General features: G+C 51.2%; 1 protein-coding gene across 1 annotated transcript in view; it reads left to right on the top strand.

Annotated features, from left to right (window-relative positions):
• The window catches only part of LOC144717812 (contactin-associated protein-like 2), a 191865-nt gene that overhangs the window by 105121 nt on the left and 67086 nt on the right, over positions 1 to 19658 (top strand). The window contains exons 12-13 of the mRNA XM_078593481.1: positions 364 to 483; positions 8244 to 8444. Of these exons, the coding sequence (XP_078449607.1) occupies positions 364 to 483; positions 8244 to 8444 (321 nt within the window). The remainder of the gene's footprint in view (positions 1 to 363; positions 484 to 8243; positions 8445 to 19658) is intronic.

The following is a 19658-nucleotide window of genomic DNA, read 5'->3' as shown; positions in this document are numbered from 1 at the left end:
TCTGCTATGTGCTCTGGAGATTTGTTTGTGAATTGTCCAAAACGTCCGGGGAGGTCATGTCATATGGTCATCTGGCAGCCTGGAGATTTCCAGATAGTCGCTAACCCCTTTTTGCCCCGAAGTTTGTTTAATGTTTTTTTTTATGACCTCCAGATGCTTGGTGTGGCTTGTGAGGGGTAGCGGAGTTGAGAGTATTGGTCTCATTTATTTATTTTTTTATTATTTGAGAAGAAAAAAAATTGGCCGAATTATTCTTAATATAAATTTTTGGAAAAAGGCCTATATATACAACACCGCATTCGGGAGAAAATGAAAAGGCAGACTGGTAACCCTGCGATTCACATTTGTATTTTGTTTACCCAGCTGCCTACGAGCTGTCATGTGAGGCATACAAACACCTGGGCCGGGAATCTGGGCACTACTGGGTGGACCCTGATGGCAGCGGTCCTCTTGGGGCCCTTCTGGTGTTTTGCAATATGACAGGTAAGGTGTCTAATGCACTATGTCGTGTATTTTCTCTTTCATGGCCAAAGATGAAGTCAAATGTTTGAATTGAAAGTAAACCATTAAACCATCAATTATTTATTCAATTCTCTTGGAATCTGTTGAAGGTTAATTATTTTAAACTAGATTCGAAGCTTTCGTGACTACATTAATTACTCTTTGGTTCTTTTGGTAAAGTCACGTCGAAAGAAATTAAATTAATAATAAAAGAATACGACGTTTCGATTGCAACACAAGCAACCATCATCAGGTACAAATGAATGAAAAAACAAACATAGTAAACTTGAAAATATAATGCAATACAACACAGAGCCGGCCAACAAAACAGTCAACACCCCACCTGGTTGATTATGTGCTTCCAAAGATTGCTACATTTGAGAGAGAGACAAAACGTAGACACTGAGACTCACACAGACACAAACAGAGAGAGACACACACATAGGCATACTATGATGTGCCTATGTGTGTGTCTCTCTCTGTGTGTGTGTCTGTCTGTGTGTCTCCGTGTCTATGTTTTGTCTCTCCCTGAAATTTAGCAATCTTTGGAAGAAGGTAATATACTAGGTGGGGTTTTAGACTATTTTGTTAGCCGACACTCTCTGTTGTATTGCATTATATTTACAAGTTTACACATTTTTTTTCTCATTCATTTGTACCTGATGATGGTTGCTTGTGTTGCAATCGAAACGTCGTTATCTAGTATTATTTTATTAAATTTCTTTCTATGTGACTTTACCGAAATAACCAAAGAGTTTATTATTTTCATAAGCCAAAATTTGTTTTCCAATAGCACAACACTTTCATTTTCATTTCACACGAAAAATAGTGAATAGGCTGGGGACAACAGCCGTGTAATGACCAAGCTCCTCGCTTTTGTGTAGGAGTGCATTGAGGCCATTATATAAGATTTTTGGGCAGTTTTTTTAAAGAACACTGTAATAGCATCGTGTATTGCTTTTCTTTAGGGCATTCTGCAAGTGTCCAAAAGCATTTATAATTTGACCATTAACTCTGCAAGATTAAGTCTGGCCATCACTAACATAAAAAAAATTCCTGGCATGCAGCCTGCAATTTTAAAGAGCTGCAAGCATGCATTAATGTGTGGATATTAGCCACCAAGAAAATTAACTGGGTTTCTTTGCAAAGTATATCAGAAGCTGCTAAAGAGAAAACAACCCCCAGTGACAGTGCTAATGTCAACGCGGCAGCCGCGGAAATTTTTGTCCACCAACAAACACACTATCCCCCTCAGATTCCATTTTGGCAGTTGACATCTCTATCATATTTTGTACAAATGTAGTGATGCAGTTCGGAGACAGGAATAGTTTGAGGCACCTTCTTTATTCTTGCACGCAAAGGGGACAACACGCACCTTACGTGGGTGCACACTATTTATCAATATATTGCACAACTTATATTGTTGGCGGCACTATCTAGCTAGTACATTTGGCAGGCTGCCTAGCGAGTGGCGCCCAGTGATGGTGAAGACGGCGGCAACGAAGGTGACGAACAGAAGATGGCGGTGACAATGGTGACGAACAGTAGCACAGCGAGGGGATCCACTTCCAGCAACAGATCCGAGCTCTCGCCCAGGGCTCCCTCTTATCCTCCCGGCATGGCCTCACTCCGCCCTCGCCTGCTGACGTGTATACTGCCCTATGCTGTAAGTACCACTTTCTGTCAGCAGCTAGCGCTATTACTCTACATCAACCCCCCCCCCACCATAAAAAAACAGCTGTCCCGGCTGACATAACAACATACCAACAGTGGAGTTAGGGCAGAGAATATCTGCTAAATATCAACACAACAACAGGGAACATCTGCACCGAATGCATCACAAAAAACGAACCGCAAAGGTAAGGGGAGAACGAGAGTCGCCCGATGCACATGGTCGCGCCATACCCACAAGCATCGGGGAGCGTGCCCATTTCAACCGGGATCTGCAACCTGGCTCACGGCGTTGACAACACCGTCGCTCGACGAAGTGCTCTTGGAGAGAGTCCTTGTTGCCGGTCCCCCATGATGAGCGGGATCATGCACACCGTGGGGTGCAGGGACATCACCCAAATGGCCTAAAGGGTGCGGCCCCTCCCTGGGAGTAGTAGATGGCGACCCGGCTTCCGCATGGGGTCCTTCACATGGAGCCGATGTAGGAGGCTCCCCGGGCGTCAGATGCAGGGATCCTGTGGACAACACAATGCAATCTTTTTGAAGCACCACCTCCGGGCTTGTTTGCCTTGGCTCGTCAGACTCATCAGACACCGGCCACTCTGGAGATGGAGATGAACTATGTATACGGGGTTGATCAAATGGCTTCAACCATGATAGGTGTACAAACCAGCGACGGTGACCGATCTGAATGCGCACACACTGCGGCCTCTTTTATGCGACCACCTCAACAGGGACCCGCCATGGCTGGTGTCATTTAGGGGACATACCCAGGTACTTGTGGACAGTGCAGCCATGCTCTGTCCCCAGATTTCCATGGGAGCCCGGACGCACGCTGCCCCACGAGTTCTCATTCACGGCCTGCCGCTTGGCCGAATTTCCCTTGGCCACTTCCCGCGCCTCCGTCAATCGCCTGAGCGTGACATGTATGGGCATGGGCATGACAGCCCTCTTTTTACCTGAGGGAATGCCCGATTGAGCTTCCACGGAGGGATCGCTCTCCCTCCCATACATGAGATAAAATGGGGAGAACCCCGTTGAGGCATGAGGGGCCATTCTATATGCAGCAAGGACACCGGGGATTTGCAAATCTCAATCTGACTGCGCCTTGTTGACCCTCTGGCACAGCATCGATGTTAAGAGTCCTGTGCAGGTGCTCAACCATCCCATCTGTCTGAGAATGGTAGGGCGAAGTCCACATTTTTTTTGTACCTAGGGAGTCACACACCTCCCGTAACAATTTAGAAGAGAAATTCTGCCCCTGATCTGTGAGAAGTTGTTCAGGTGCTCCCGTATCCATGACGTAGCCATGCAAAAATGCATCGGAATGGATGCGGCCGACTGGTCAGGCAGAGGCCAAGCCATCAGCCACCGGGAAAGATATTCTACCCCGAATAAGAGGAATTTATTTCCCCTCTGGGTAACCTGAAAACGGCCCCAATATATCCAGTGTGACTAGCTCGTTCATTTGAGACACAGTGATAGATTGTAATGGAGGCTGAGCCTACCTCGATGGTGGTTTGCGACGTGCGCAGTCAGTGCAACCTTTAACCAGGTGGTATACGTCGTCCGTCACACCCGGCCAATAGACGTTCCGCTTCAGTGTTAACAATGTTTACGGACTCTGAGGTGCATTAGTTTCTCATGCACTAGCCGTGTGAGCTTACCCCGCAGGGCAGTGGGCACCACCATACAATAGCGCTGCCGCTCCTCATCCCATTTCATCAAAAGCCCTTCATGAAGGACTAAAAGGGAGACCCCCACTGGAACAGTTTTACTGCCTCTTGTCCCAACGCGGCGCCGTAATTTTAACAATGAGAAGTCCCCTGTCTGCAGCCGTCCCCACTCAGCATGCATGAGACCCAGTGTGCCATCACTAGACGCAGCCACCGCAACTTGTGCTGCATCGCCGGATGCCACTACAACTTGAGGCGAACCAGCCAGCGATGGCTTACACCGGCCCGCACCCATAGAACACGCACACTGGTTACCCAGTGGTAGGCGGGACAGCGCATCTGCGTTGCAGTGCCGCACACCCTTCCTGTAAATGACAATGTAGGAATATTCCTGCAGTATTTCCAGCTAGCGAGACAGCTGGCCTGAAGGCTGGTCAATATGCAGGGAGTAAGTCCCATCCATAAAGGTACGGCCGATACTGTTGGACAAAATAAACCATGGCCAACAGTTTCCTGCACATCACACAGTAGCGCTGTTCTGTGGGGGACAACACACGGCTACCATAGGCCACAACTCTCTCTGTGTCGTTCACGACCTGGCACAGCGCAGCACCTATCCCAGTGTCGCTGGCATCCGTGTCCAAAAAATAAGGGCAGATAGAAATTGGGGTAGCCGAGAGGGGGCGCGTTGGCGAGGCCATCACGCAATATAACAAACGCGGCCCCTTCCTCCTCCCCCCACCGAAATCTCTGGCCATTAGCAGTCAGCGCGTGGAGTAGTTTGGCGATCATCGCAAACCTTGGGACAAACCGGCGATAGTAGGATGCAATCCCGACAAAACTGTGAACCTCATCCACCGACTTGGGGGTTGGCCATGTGCGCACGCACGCAGTTTTGTTGGGATCCGTTGCTATCCCGGACACACTAACAATATGGCCCAGATACCACACAGATGTTTGTAAAAGATGGCACTTTTGCGGTTTGAATTTGAGATTGGACGCCTGAACTTTAATTATCACTGACCGCAGTCGACACAAATGTACCTCGAACATATGTCCAAACACAATGACGTCGTCCAGGTAAATGAGGCACGAGTCCCATTGGAGATCTGCCAAGACCAATTCCATCAGCCACTGAAACGTGGCTGGAGCCGAATGCAGCCCCATGGGAAGATAGTTAAATTGGAATAACGCTTGCGGCATTCGGAACGCGGTCTTAGGCCTTGATTCCTCATAAAGGGGCAGCTGCCAGAACCCTGACAACAAATCTAGGGTTGAAAAGAACCACATGTCCAACAACGCATCCAAAGAGTCATCCATCTGAGGGAGCGGATAAGCATCAGCCTCAGAAATTTTTATTGAATTTTCAGAAATCCACGCAAATGCGCAGACTCCCGTCCCGTTTTTTAACCAAAACAATGGGAGCCCCCCACGGGCTGGTGGACAGAGAGATAATGTCTGCAACCAACATCTCATCAACTGCCTGGTGAGCATAGTCCTTCTCCCTAGAGCTCAGTCTATAAGAATTGTGTATTATGGGGGCTGCTTTTCACGTGTCGATGCGGTGTTGCAGCAACGAATTGCAGCCAATATCAAATTTACCCTGGCTAAAAATATCAGCAAAGTCCCACAACAGAGCACGCAGCTGCTCTCGCTGTTCTCGGGACAAATCGTAATTTTACAAACACAATTTCTCTATCTAAGCGCCATCCGACTTGCCTCCCTGCTTCACCATGCCAACGACCTCCGCGGCAGCGATGTCATCCGCCGCACAGTGTGCAGCTGTTGCATGGGCTAAAACTGTGCCGGCTTGGACCACAGTGGGCCTTAGCCCCAAATTAAACACCTGTAAAAAGGGCTCCTGGTCTGCCCTCACGATGGTCTAAGCGCCCACCAACATGAGACCCCGAGTCGCTGTATTACAGGGGGTTAAGAGGACCCCTTCCTCGGAATTTGCCAATTCCAGACGCTTCCGTAGCATAAGGGCACTAGCATCTGCGCACCTGGCGGAATTGTAACCAAATCCCTCACTAGTGCCTGAACTGTAGCGTTAGCCACTGCCAGCCGAGTAGGGGACTTCAGGAAGACCAACTGCTGCCCCGATGGCATTTCGATATACCCTTGATCTACAAGGATCTTGAGGGGCATCCTCCTCAAAAAAATCTGTGGCCAGAAGACAGGGCACAGCCAATGTCTTGGAGACCAATACCGGCCCTGTTAACTCAATTTCCCCTATCCAGACCCTCGCCACTATTTGTCCCATGATTCCCAAACTCCCGCAGTATACGGCAACGCAAGCACTCGTGACCGAGCTGAGGCAACAGGCTCTCAATGGCAACAGATTCAAAATGAGCTCTGAAATGAGCCGAAGCTCCCGTGTCGACCAGAACCCTCACCTCTACACCCTGAATAAACCCACCGTCAACGAACCCGCCGCAGCTGCCACAACATGGTGCACCAACTCACTCCACTGCTTTATACAACATGGCCACCCATCCGATGCTGGAGTCCGCCGCCCATCTTCCAAGACAATATGAGGGATGGCGATGTACGAATCAGACGCGCACAACAACCGAGATGCGTGAGGTGACATTTGCGGCCGAGTGTCTGATGTGTCGTGACTTGCCTGTGAGGCCGGGGAAGCGGATGTCAGCGGGGCGGAGGACGTCGAAGGCGAGGTGCACGATCCAGCGCTGTTCCAGCACCCCTTAGCGATGTGACCCGGCTGGCCGCACTTGAAACAGACAGTCGCGGACCCTCATGCTGGAAGGGGGTCCCTCCCTCACAACTTCCGCTCTGGATGCCGTCCCTTGACTTCCCTCTCACGTGGGCCCCGGACAAATAAAGCGCAGGCCCGCTCCGGCTCCCTCATTGCAGGCCCCTCCAGATCCGCAGGCTCCCCCGCACAAGCAGCCACTGTGGGCCACTGCTGCAGGTTAAGGTGCACCTGTATACACCGGGCCACCTTCAGGGATGATAGGTCGTCCTCCTCCGTGATAGAGAGGGCGACGCTCAACTCCTGTGCCAACGACAGCAACCTCTCCAGTGCCAGGGAGTCGAGCGCCGCCCAGTCCATGTGATAGGCTGCTTGGACCAGGGCCAGCAGCACGCTGCGGAAGGTGAGAGGAATCTCGGCCTCCCACCACCTTCGCAGGAAGAACCTCCTGCGGGCGTTGGACAGCGGGTCGAAAATGGCGGTCATTTGTGCATATGCTCGAAGTAGAGTCACCTGGTCCGCCTCCGGGATGGCTTTGAACACCGCCAAGGAGTCATCATCCAGCGTTGTTGGCAGAACGCGTAGAGCCTCCGACCAGCCGACGTACATGTAAACCGCTTCAAAATGGCGTTGAAACGCCGTCCAGTCACCCCCCATCGCTACGAACACGCGGAGGCAATTTCCTTGGCTGGAATGGCGCTCCCACGAGCGCTGCCAGGGGCAACTCGATTTTGGTACCAAACGGTTCCCGTTCCTTTGACAAAATGGTGGCCGCCAGTTGTGCTGCGCCCGCAACGGATGAAATGGCAGGATATTCCTCCGCGGGCGCGGTGGCGGTAGGCATCCCGACTGCCTGCAGCCCCTGTGCCGCGACTTCTCCAGCGGGTGCAGCCGCAGCAAGCTAGATAACCAGCTGCACGGCAAAGAACCGGTGCCCTGCTCCCGTTGCTCCGCAGGCACCGTTCCCATGAAATCCATGATCAGGGTCCCGGACTCCGGGGCTGTTGGGGGGATAACATCCTCTTCCTTTTCGCTGCTTTCGACATGAAGAATTCTTTCTTGACACTTCTGACACCAAATGTAGTGACGCAGTTCGGAGACAGGAATAATTTGAGGTACCTTCTTTATTCTTGCACGCAAAGGAGACTACACGCACCCTACATGGGTGCACACTATTTATATATATATTGCACAACCATCTATTGTGGTCAACACTATTTAACTAGTACAGTTGGCAGGCTGTCTAGCGAGCGGCGCACAGTGATGGTGCAGACGGCGGCGACGAAGGTGACGAACAGAAGACGGCAGCGACGATGGTGACGAACAGTAGCACAGCGAGGGGATCCTCCTCCAGCAACAGCCCCGAGCTCTCGCCCAGGGCCCCTTTTATCCTCCTGGCATGGCCTCACTCCGCCCTCGCCATGCCCCCCTTCTGGAACCTACTAGCAGGTTCCCGTGGCTTCCAGATGGACCCCTTCCTGAGCTTTCCTTTAGTTGTCTTCCCCTCGTATATACTGTCGCGTGCTGACGTGTATACTGCCCTATGCTGTCAGTATCACTTTCCGTCAGTAGCCAGTGCTATTACTCTACACAAACATTGAAAATAAATGTTATTGAGAAAAAAAGGTCCCCTTGCCATATCGGGAATGAGACGTGATGCATATCTATGTGCACTTCAGAGGACAAGGTATGGACCACCGTGACCCACGAAAACATGAAGAAGACGGTCGTGCAGGGCGCCAACGTCACGCAGCCTTTCCTTGTGATATTCACCTATGGCGCCACCGCAGAACAGCTGGCGGCCATTGTGGCCTCGGCTGAGCACTGCCAGCAGGAGGTGGCCTACTACTGCAAGCGCTCTCGCATGTTCAACGCCTCAGGTACCCACGCGGAAGCTGCATTCTCACATTCGTTTGATATGATCACATTAAAGTGTGTAATAGTTAAAGGACGTCAGGTGTTAAACTCAGGGTGTAATTTTTTTAAAGTTTTAAAATCGAATTATTTACATCAATAAGCAACTTTAGAGATTAAGCTAATTTAGACATGTATTCTACATTGATTTTGTTAAATAACATGTTGGGTCCATTTATGTGGATGAATGTAATATGTGTTTTGCTTGTGTCACATTTTAAAATAAGTGTTAATGAAATACACATCAGGCATTGTATTGTATTGATGTGTACCGTTTAATATATCCATAATATAGTTTTTTTTTTGGGTTAGATCGCATAAATATATAAATGTGTCATAAAAACCCGCCACCACCCAACACAGCCAACTAGTAAGGGTTGTCACGTAAACATGCCAATTCGTCACTAGTACAGCACACCGGTGTGTTGGAGAGCCAAGCCACAACGTTTACAATCTGAGTATGACGTTTCACCAGTAATTACAACTAGCTTCATCAGGCGACAGCCAGATTTGTAGAGAAGTCTAACGGTTTTGTTCCTTATGTAATAAAAGACTTGACCACGATCTCTGGCTCAGTGTCCTTTATTTGGTCCGTACTGTATTACCCACACGGCTGTCTCCTCTTTGCTCAGTCCCCACAGTGCTGACTCCGATGTCTCTCTCTTCTCCACCAGCAGCCCCTCTGTTGGCCTCTGTCGCTCCTGTAGCCCCCACAGCAGCTCCGCTGCTGTTACTCACTCTCAGCCCCCCTGGCTGTAATCGCTGCTGCTCTTCTCCCTCTTGCTTACTCCGCAGCGCTGACAGCCTCGTGCTGTCTCTCTCTCTCTCTCTTCGTAGCTCCTGCGACTCTCTGCAGCCACACCGCTGCCTCCGACACACAGCCTTCCTGCTCCTGCGACTCTCTGCAGCCACACCGCTGCCTCTAACACACAGCCTTCCTGCTCCTGCGACTCTCTGCAGCCACACCGCTGCCTCTAACACACAGCCTTCCTGGCTGTACTCTCCGCAGCTTCTCACCACCCTTTAGCTCCCTGCTATTCTCCGGGGTTGGCTCCCGCTGGCCAACGGTGCCCCCTCCTCACGTTCGCCCGCGCGGCCCCACTCTTTTCCATTCACATTCCGACTGCCTTCTCCTTCCGGTTTACCCACTTAAGGACCCCAACCTTTTCACCCACGTCACCTGGCTCCGCCTCCCCGTGACGTCACATCCGGAAGGTCGCTTACGCCCGCATTACACCACCCTCCCCCGTAGAAAAAACCCAGCCGACCTCGGCTGAACAATACCAAAGCGTAATGCGGTGAACCGACCTTCCGCGCTAAAGGACACCAAGCATGCAATATAACAACAGAACAATAACAACAAGTAACATCAACGGACGTACAGAAAGCATGCAATAAATACAAGGGTAAGAACAAGAACAACAACACAACATACAATCAACGAAACGTAAGTGATTTAGAGCGTGTGCGGGTCGCCGGACCGTCCCGGACGGTCGGCGGCCCGCTCGCAGAACGCAGGGAACGCGATGGAACTCGATGAATGACAGGGGGTAATTCTCCTGTCGCGGTTGGAAGTCCACCAACGTCCCGTGTTCCTGAAGAATCAGTCTTGGCCGTGTCCTTCGAATGTGCCTGCGGCGGGGTCAGAAGGGCTGCAGGGCTCGAAGGTCTCGCAGAGCTGGCAGGCGCCCTCCGAGCAGGGCACCTCGTCCCCCTCGGTGTCACGGCCGCCCTGTCTGGAACAGGTACGACAGGCGTTCTAGCAAGATCAGTGGACGCAGGCAGGGGAGAGTCGGCGGCAACAGACCCCGGCAAGGCAACATTGGGAGATGACGCATCACGTAGGGGAGCAACATATGGTTTCAACCGCGACGTATGAACAAACCATCGGCGAGAACCAATCTGAACGCGCGCCGACTGTGGATTGGGAACCTCAATGAGGCGCACAGGACCATGCCAAGGTTTGTGCAATTTAGGAGAGGTCCCCGGCCGCACCTGCGGGCAATGGAGCCAGGCCAGGTCTCCAACCTTCCAGGGGCACTCCCCCTCGGACCGCCGAGCATACCGCTCGTTCCGGGCCTGGGCTTTGGCCGTAGCTACGCGGGCATTTTCCCGCGCCTCCGTAACCCGGCGAACCGTGTCCTGAATGTATTCAGGAAGTGGTTTACGAGGTCCCTTCACCCCAGTACCCAATTGCACATCCACCGGAGGCACGTTTTCCCGACCATACATAAGGTAAAACGGCGAATACCCTGTAGCCGCATGAGGCGTCATCCTGTACGCCGAAAGCACTCCGGGGATGTGCAGATCCCAATCTGATTGCTGTTCACTCACAGTATGGCAAAGCATGGCAGACAATGTCCTGTTCAGCCGCTCGACCATACCATCCGTCTGCGGATGGTATGGGGATGTCCGTATTTTCTTAGTCCCAAGGCCCGCGCACACTTCCGCCAATAATTTAGAAGAGAAATTTCGGCCCTGGTCCGTGAGGAGTCTCTCAGGCGCCCCCTTATCCATAATGTACCCAAACAAAAAGGCGTCGGTGATGGCTGCGGCCGACTGATCGGGCAACGGCCAGGCCATCGGCCAACGGGAGAGATACTCAACCCCTACCAGCAAATATTTATTTCCCCTCGCCGATGGTGGGAAGGGTCCTAATATGTCCAGTGCCACCAATTCATTGACTCGAGACACCTGAATCGACTGGAGAGGCGGCACGTAAGGATGTTTAGGCGGTTTACGTCGGGCGCACTCAGGGCACGCGCGCACGTGCCCCACGACATCTGTCGCCATGCCGTGCCAAAAATAATGACGTTGCAACGTCAACAAAGTCTTCTGCACCCCTAAATGTAAGAGTGTCTCACAATGGAGAGTCCTAATCAACTCGAATCGCAACGACGTCGGTACCACCACACGCCAGCTTTCCTGGACCCCTTCTCGCCACATAAGCAGACCATCTCGGAGAGCGGTTCGCGGCCCCACAGCCGAACTCGGACTCCCATTGTCCCTCGTAGACCGCTTCCGCATGGACAACAACGACTCATCCATCATCTGTTCCCGAATCCAGACAGACCGCGGCAGATTCAAAACCCCGTCAGTCGGTCCCGGTTCCATCGGAGTATCCGACTTCTCGACGGCCAACGTAAGCGGCTGAGGGGGGTTCAGAATCGGCGAACACCTATGCGTCCCCGACTCACATTTGCAAGGGGCTCGCCGCGGTAATCTGGAAAGTGCGTCAGCGTTCGCATGGCGCACCCCCTTCCGATGTTGAATTTGGAAGGAAAATTCCTGTAGCGTGTCCAACCAACGTGCCCACTGTCCGGATGGCTGGTCCATTTTAAGTGCATATTGCAAGGCCGCATGATCCGTTCGCACAACAAAGGAATGACCGTAAAGGTACGGTCGAAATTGCCGTAGGAAAAAAACAACCGCCAAAAGTTCTCTACGAGTGACACAGTAGCGAGTTTCCGCAGGAGACAAGACTCGGCTACCATATGCCACAACGCGCTCTACACCCCCTTTAGACTGTGATAACACCGCCCCAATACCTGTGTCACTCGCGTCCGTATCAAGAATGAATGGGCGATCAAAATCGGGATAATCCAATGTTGGGGCCGTTGCCAATAGATCACGCAGACTCCGAAAGGCCGCCTCTTCCGGCTGTCCCCAAACAAACTTCCGTCCTTTACCCGTAAGGAGATGCAAGGGCCTCGCAATCGTCGCAAACCCCGGCACAAATCTTCGATAATACGAGGCAAATCCCAAAAACCGCCGAACATCCCCCACGGTGGCCGGAGTCGGCCAATCCCGGACGCACGCCGTCTTTTCCGGATCCGTGGACACCCCCTCAGCACTCACAATGTGCCCCAGATAACGGACGGACCGTTGCAGTAGGTGGCATTTCTTTGGTTTAAATTTTAAATTCGCAGAGCGCATCCTCGTGAACACTGTCTGCAGCCGTGTTAAATGTTCCTCAAATGTGCGGCTGAAGACAATGATATCGTCCAAATATATAAGACACGTCTCCCACTGCAACCCCGTCAAAACGAGCTCCATCAATCTTTGAAATGTGGCAGGGGCCGCATTCAATCCCATCGGGAGGCAGTTAAATTGAAATAACCCCTGCGGCATACGGAAAGCGGTTTTCTCCCGTGAGGACTCGTCAAGGGGGAGCTGCCAAAATCCCGAAGAGAGGTCCAGTGTGGAAAAGAACTTAGCCCCCGACAATGCGTCAAGGGAGTCGTCCATAAACGGCAGGGGGTACGCATCTGCCACCGATATCTTATTCAATTTCCGGAAATCAACACAAAATCGCAAGTTGCCATCCTTTTTCTTAACCAAGACCACAGGAGCGCCCCATGGGCTGTTAGATGGCGATATGATGTCCGCAGCCAACATGCCTTCTACTGCCCCCCGAATGTGTTCTCGCTCCGCAGGACTCATTCGATGCGAATTTAATTGAATAGGGGCAGCGTCGCCCATCTCAATGTGATGGGAAAGCAACGATGTGCGGCCCAGATCCAAATCATCGGAGCTGAACACATCCGAATATGTCAACAACAATTTACGCAGCGCATCACGTTGCTCCACGGACAGGGAAGAATTTTCGTCACATAAGTTAGCAATCCAACGATTATCCGAACCCCTCGGCTCGGAAACACCAGCGACCACTCCCCGGCTATGCGGACAATCGTGCGTCGCAAACGCCGTAGTGGCATGTGCCACAACCGTACCGGCCGGAACACGGATGTTTTCCACCCCCGCGTTAAGCACCTGTAAAAACGGTAATTGATCCGGCCGGACAATGGTCTGTGCCCCAACTAACGCCAATCCTGTTGTTATCGTGGCGGATGGCGACAACAAGACCCCTACTGCTCCCAGACGATTAGGCAGGGGCTTCCGATACCGCAAGGGTATAAGCATCTGTGAACCAGGTGGGATGTCCACAGCTGCGACGGACAGCGCCTGCACCTGTACGGCCGAAGCAGGTCGCCCCCAGGGCGACGGCAGAAACGATATTTGACAGCCACCCGGCAATTCAATACAATTCTCATTGATTTTGATCAAAATGGGCATTCTAGCAAGGAACCGCCAAAGATCTTGATATTAACACAACACCCGAAGCCGACACATCCCCAATAGATATCTTAGCATCCACCTGGCCCACGATACCCATACTACCCCGGTTCGCAGCGACGCACGACCCATAAACCGGGCGCACAGCCCCCGGCGGGATGCCCAACAGATGGAAAATGACATCCGATATAATAGTCGCAGACGCTCCAGAGTCGACCAAAATGCGCACGTCCACCCCTTGTATAGACCCCGGTACAGTGGACGAACCCGTAGCGGCCGCGACGACTCTCCGCGCCAATTTGCGCCACTGCGTCACCGAGCGACAAGGCCCCGTCGATGGCCTATCATGAATAACAACAATAGGGTCGCGCAACGAAGGTGATGGGTGAGGTGCAAAGCCTTGCCGGGCGTCTGGTGTGTGCCGACATGCCTGTTTCGGAGGGTCTTTGGGCGTCTTGTCCGGTACAGAAACCTCCTGCTGCGGCGGACCCGGGAAGCGGGCCCAGCAATCCTTGGCGTAATGGCCCCTACGGCCGCAGCGGAAGCAGTCGGCATCGTTGCGCCGAAGCGCAGGTCTTGCATCCCGGCGGCCCCGTTCCGATGGCGTAGCGCGCGGACCAGGGCCTCCGCGTCCCGACCATGGAGAGGAGGCGGCCGTCAGCTCCCGAGTACCCCGCTCATCCGGCACATAGACCGCCTTTGTGGGGTCCCACCCCATCGCGCCTCCTTCCTTGACGGGCCCACCCGTCCATGCCGCCACTTGCTTCCAGCGACGGAGATTAAACTGCGCATCCAGACACTTTGCTGCCGCTCGGGAAGTGAGCTTCTCATGCCCACACACAGGCATGGGGATCCCCAGATCCCGAGACAGCTCCAGCATTTTGCCTAATATGAGAGGCTCGAGCAGGTCCTGTGGCGTCTCCGGATAAGCTGCCATGGCCAGCTCCAGCACCGCACCTCTGAACGCCACGGGCGATTCCTCGGGTGCTCGCTGTCGTTGAGCGAATCGCCGATGCGCATCGTCAGGTGGCTCATAAGCGTCGGCCATTTCTTCAAAAACTCCGCATAAGGTCTTCTTTTTGTCGGCCGTTATGGAACGGAAAAATCGAACAGATTCATCGTCCAGTAGAGTAGGCAACACTTCCAAGGCCTCAGCATCGGTCCATCTTGCGGAACGTACCGCCGCCAAGAATCGGCAGGCGAAAGCGCTCCAATCGCCCCCGATGGAGAATTCCTTAACTGTGGTGAGGTGGCGACTCCGACTCCTCTTCACGTTCTCTTCAATTGTTGGTTGTTCTGGAGGCAAATTCAAAAAGGTGTCGGCCCGCGGCGTGTCCAAGATGGCGGTTTGGCGCCGCGGGACGCGCAAGATGGCGGCTTCTTGCCGCGTGGCTAATGGCGGCGGCAGGGCAGGCAACGTGGCGGCCCGTGGAGCACCTTCAGCTTCCTCCGTCGTCCTCGGCGTGACGAGTTGACATAGCTGCGCCAGGACGTCCTTGAGTGCCTCCAGTTGCACCGCCATCTGTTGCCATCTCTGATCAGCGTCCGATGATGTTGACGGCCCCGCCATCGCGCCGACATCTTCCACACCCGTCCCCATGCTCGCTTCAGCAGAGCTCTCTTCCACCACCCCAGCAGGATCCATGGTCGGAGGGAATTCGTCGTCGTCGGACGATGAAGCTGATGGTGGCGGCGGAGTAATCTTCTTCCTCACTTGCTTCGACATGCCGTTTCACTTCTGGCACCAGTGTAATAAAAGACTTGACCACGATCTCTGGCTCAGTGTCCTTTATTTGGTCCGTACTGTATTACCCACACAGCTGTCTCCTCTTTGCTCAGTCCCCACAGTGCTGACTCCGATGTCTCTCTCTTCTCCACCAGCAGCCCCTCTGTTGGCCTCTGTCGCTCCTGTAGCCCCCACAGCAGCTCCGCTGCTGTTACTCACTCTCAGCCCCCCTGGCTGTAATCGCTGCTGCTCTTCTCCCTCTTGCTTACTCCGCAGCGCTGACAGCCTCGTGCTGTCTCTCTCTCTCTCTCTCTCTTCGTCGCTCCTGCGACTCTCTGCAGCCACACCGCTGCCTCCGACACACAGCCTTCCTGCTCCTGCGACTCTCTGCAGCCACACCGCTGCCTCTAACACACAGCCTTCCTGCTCCTGCGACTCTCTGCAGCCACACCGCTGCCTCTAACACACAGCCTTCCTGGCTGTACTCTCCGCAGCTTCTCACCACCCTTTAGCTCCCTGCTATTCTCCGGGGTTGGCTCCCGCTGGCCAACGGTGCCCCCTCCTCACGTTCGCCCGCGCGGCCCCACTCTTTTCCATTCACACCCCGACTGCCTTCTCCTTCCGGTTTACCCACTTAAGGACCCCAACCTTTTCACCCACGTCACCTGGCTCCGCCTCCCCGTGACGTCACATCCGGAAGGTCGCTTACGCCCGCATTACACTTATATACAGGCGTAGATGTGGTGACCACGCTTCTGTGCTCTTGCGCCACGTGGGGGGGATTACTGAGGCAATGTACATTATGCATTGAACTTGTCCTTTCTGTCTATTGTGTGTATTAAATAGCTGTACCAACGGTAATCATTATTGAAGTATGCTGCACTTTGTAGGCATGCATTTAAATAATGTATTATTTTATCATTCACTTCCACGCAGCACTAAGGCGGTAGCTATCCGAACGGTTAAAGTAATTTTATTTTTTTATTATTATGGGATGGTGGATAGCAGATTGTATAATAATAAATAGTATAACAGTGTAATGTCTAATATAATGTATAAGGTAATATATAGAATCGTAATTGTATAGTGAATATACAGCAGTGTGGTATACAGTAGGTGTGTAGAATAATACATAGGTATAAGGTAGTGTATAGTAACACAGTGTATAATTCAATGTTGGGTTTGTCTATGGCAGTGTATAGTACGGGGTGATGTAGGAAAAAAGTTTAGCTGGAGGCATATTATTATCATATAAGTGTAATGTATGACTTACTGTTAGTAGCTCAGCTTATTGGAGAGTATATTGAGTATATTGATTACGTTGATATATTTTATATTTTAGTTTTTTATCGGTTCACTATATGGTAGTCATTATATTGTGTAGCGTATACCGAGTTACTTAATGTTAATAGCTCAGCTTATTGGAGAGTATATTGAGCACATTGATTATATTGATGCAGTTTATATTTTGTTTTTTTCACATAGGTGTATTATATGGTAGTAGGGCATTTGCAGTTCTTTAGAAACTCCTCCTTTTTTGTTGCCCACTTAATGCACGAGCTTGATACGCGGTGGTTTGGCTGCTGCAGCAGCTCCTTACGATACAAATTCCCCTCCCTTTATTACTGCTAATCCTACTTCCTCCCTTTAGCACTGCTAATCCTACATAATACACTAGCATAATATGACTTTGAGACCCCCCCACCACCTACACATTCCACAAGGAGTGACTAATCCCATATCCGCATTTTCCATCAATATGCTTAATTCCACTGTTGATATGTAAATTCATTTGTCAAGGCGCTCTCCTCCCCCGACACAGCTTAAATATACGCTGCCAAGCTTGGCGGTGTTCATTGGGACGCTGTCTTTCCGACAACTCTGTTTCTTCACCTGAGGACGGCTGCTTTTGTTGTGGCCGAAACGTCGTGAGAATTTTTTTGTTATTATGTAAACATTTATTTTATTTTATTATTTCCCTTCTACGTGACTTTACCGAAAGAACCAAGAAGATGAATCCCCGCAGTCACGAAAGCTTTAAATCGAAATTCAGTCGTAGCTAGTTTTGCACAGAACTTCAACATTATCAAAATCAATTGCGTTCTTGTTGGCACGCGTGTTCTGCTGCTGCTGCCAGTTGTATTTGGGAGAATTTAATATTTCTCTGATGTTCTTTTAGTCTCGTGCTGATCATTCGTTCTGTTTGCCCAACATAACATTTACCACACGTGCAGTTAATCCTATACACACCTTCTGTTGATAGCTTCGGTAATACAGTACATCTTTTGTACAAGATATACATTTCTGTATTTTATGTACCGTGCCAAATCTGCTTGGATGTTGTTTTTTTCCAAACATCTGGCTAGTTAATCAGTTACTCCCGCACTGTACAGTATTTTGATCATTTAAATTATTTGGGTAGTTTCAATGCTCGTGTTATTTGATTTGGTTTTGGCATTCAATGCCCTGTTGATTTGTGCATCATTGTAACCGTTCATTTGCAGCGGTTCTTTAACATGTTGAATTTCACTTCTCAGACTGTCACCATCTGACACTTTCTTAGCTCGATGAATGCGCGTCTTGATAAGAGCAGATTTCTGTGTAGGGTGATGGTATGACTGCATTCAGATAGGCGTCAGTATGCATTTTCTTTCGGTAAACACTGTGTGTTAGACCGTTTGAGACTAGGCTCCAAAGAAAGCTGTCTCTGGTGTGGACCAATCAGTTTCAAAGACAATGCAAATCTGATCAGAGTATCAATCTTGATTTGAAGCATTCGTGACTGCAGGAATTCATACTCTGGTTATTTCGATAAAGTCACGTAGGTATAAAAATAATAGATCACGACGTTTCGATCGCAATACAAGAACTGCTGTCATAGGAGCTCCCACGACAGCAGTCCTCCTGCTGTGTTTGTTTCACACCTAAAGACGGTTGCTTGTGTTGCGATCGAAACGTCGTGATCTATAATTTTTTCTACCTACTTGACTTTATCAGAGTATGTTTTTTGTTTGCATTCTAACCACAAGTATTGTGGTTAATGCAGACATGATTCCTTGTAAAAGGTTTCAGTTTGGTGTTTTAACATCTTAACACCTGTTTTATTGCCAGAAAAAAGGGGAAAACCGATTCTCACACTGTGTGTTATTTTACCATTTCGACCCCGTCAGAGCAGAATATCCAGAAATGGTAGAGTTCTGTCAGCTTCCACTTCCATGGTGAACGGAATGGATGGGTTTTGCGAGTTGAGATTATTTAGAAATGCGTGCAGTGTATCTTTGCCATGTGGCCAGACCACCAATGTGTCATCCATATGTCTAAACCAAAGAGATGTTTTTTGTGTGCTTGAAGCTATTGCTTTTGTTTCAAAATCTTCCATGTGAAGTATTGGAAAATGACGGCAGGAAACCCCTTGACGGGAACACACTTCTTTTATTAAATCTTGACTTGTAACAATACAACGCGTGGCCTCTCTTCTTCACAATGCGCTTCTCTTGACTCTGGATTCTGTGCTGCTGGCTCTCTGTGCCTCGTGTAGACTCCGCGCCTCGGCTACACTCCTTTCTCGCCTCGTGTAGACTCTGCGCCTCTGCTACACTCTCCACTCGCCTCGTGTAGACTTTGCATCTCTCTCTCTGGCTACACCGTATGCATACTCGGCTCGTGTAGACCTTCCTCTCTCTCTGGCTACACCGTATGCATACTCGGCTCGTGTAGACCGTTCTCTCTCGCTGGCTACACACTATACATTACTCAGCTCGTGTAGACCGTTCTCTCTCGCTGGCTACACACTATACATTACTCAGCTCGTGTAGACCGTTCTCTCTCGCTGGCTACACACTATACATTACTCAGCTCGTGTAGACCGTTCTCTCTCGCTGGCTACACACTTATACCTTACTCTCCTCTACTCTCCATTACTCTCCATTACTCTCCTCTCCGGGCTCTATCTCTGCACCTTCGTCTTCATTCTTAGATGGTTCCACTTCTGCCCCTGCTCCTCTGTGCATCACCTTATATACCCCTTCTTCCCGGGAGACGGAGCGGATGCGGACCTCAACGTCGGCACCGCTCCTCAGTTACCCAATCCCCACGCGCTATCCCTACGATCCGGTTCCGCTCAGCGCGTGTTTCCACTCCCCGACCAATCACACCGCGCTGCTACCCGATCACTCCCTCTGGGCGCGTCACCGGCACACAGCCAATCAGCAGCACTACCCCCACCCGCGCACTGACGCCTGCTCCTCCCCGTCAGCGCGCGTCACCACACACACACCCGTACATACGCGCTGGCACACGACATATACACCCAGCGCGTATCACCACTACATCACCCCCTCCCACATAGCTCGCAGCCGGCCCGGCTGCTAACAACAAC

This window comes from Lampetra planeri, chromosome 1, assembly GCF_965212315.1.
Source record: "Lampetra planeri chromosome 1, kcLamPlan1.2.h2, whole genome shotgun sequence".
Lineage (NCBI taxonomy): Eukaryota > Metazoa > Chordata > Hyperoartia > Petromyzontiformes > Petromyzontidae > Lampetra > Lampetra planeri.
Note: the sequence above shows the minus strand (reverse complement) of the source record. Positions and strands in the feature narration are given on the sequence as shown.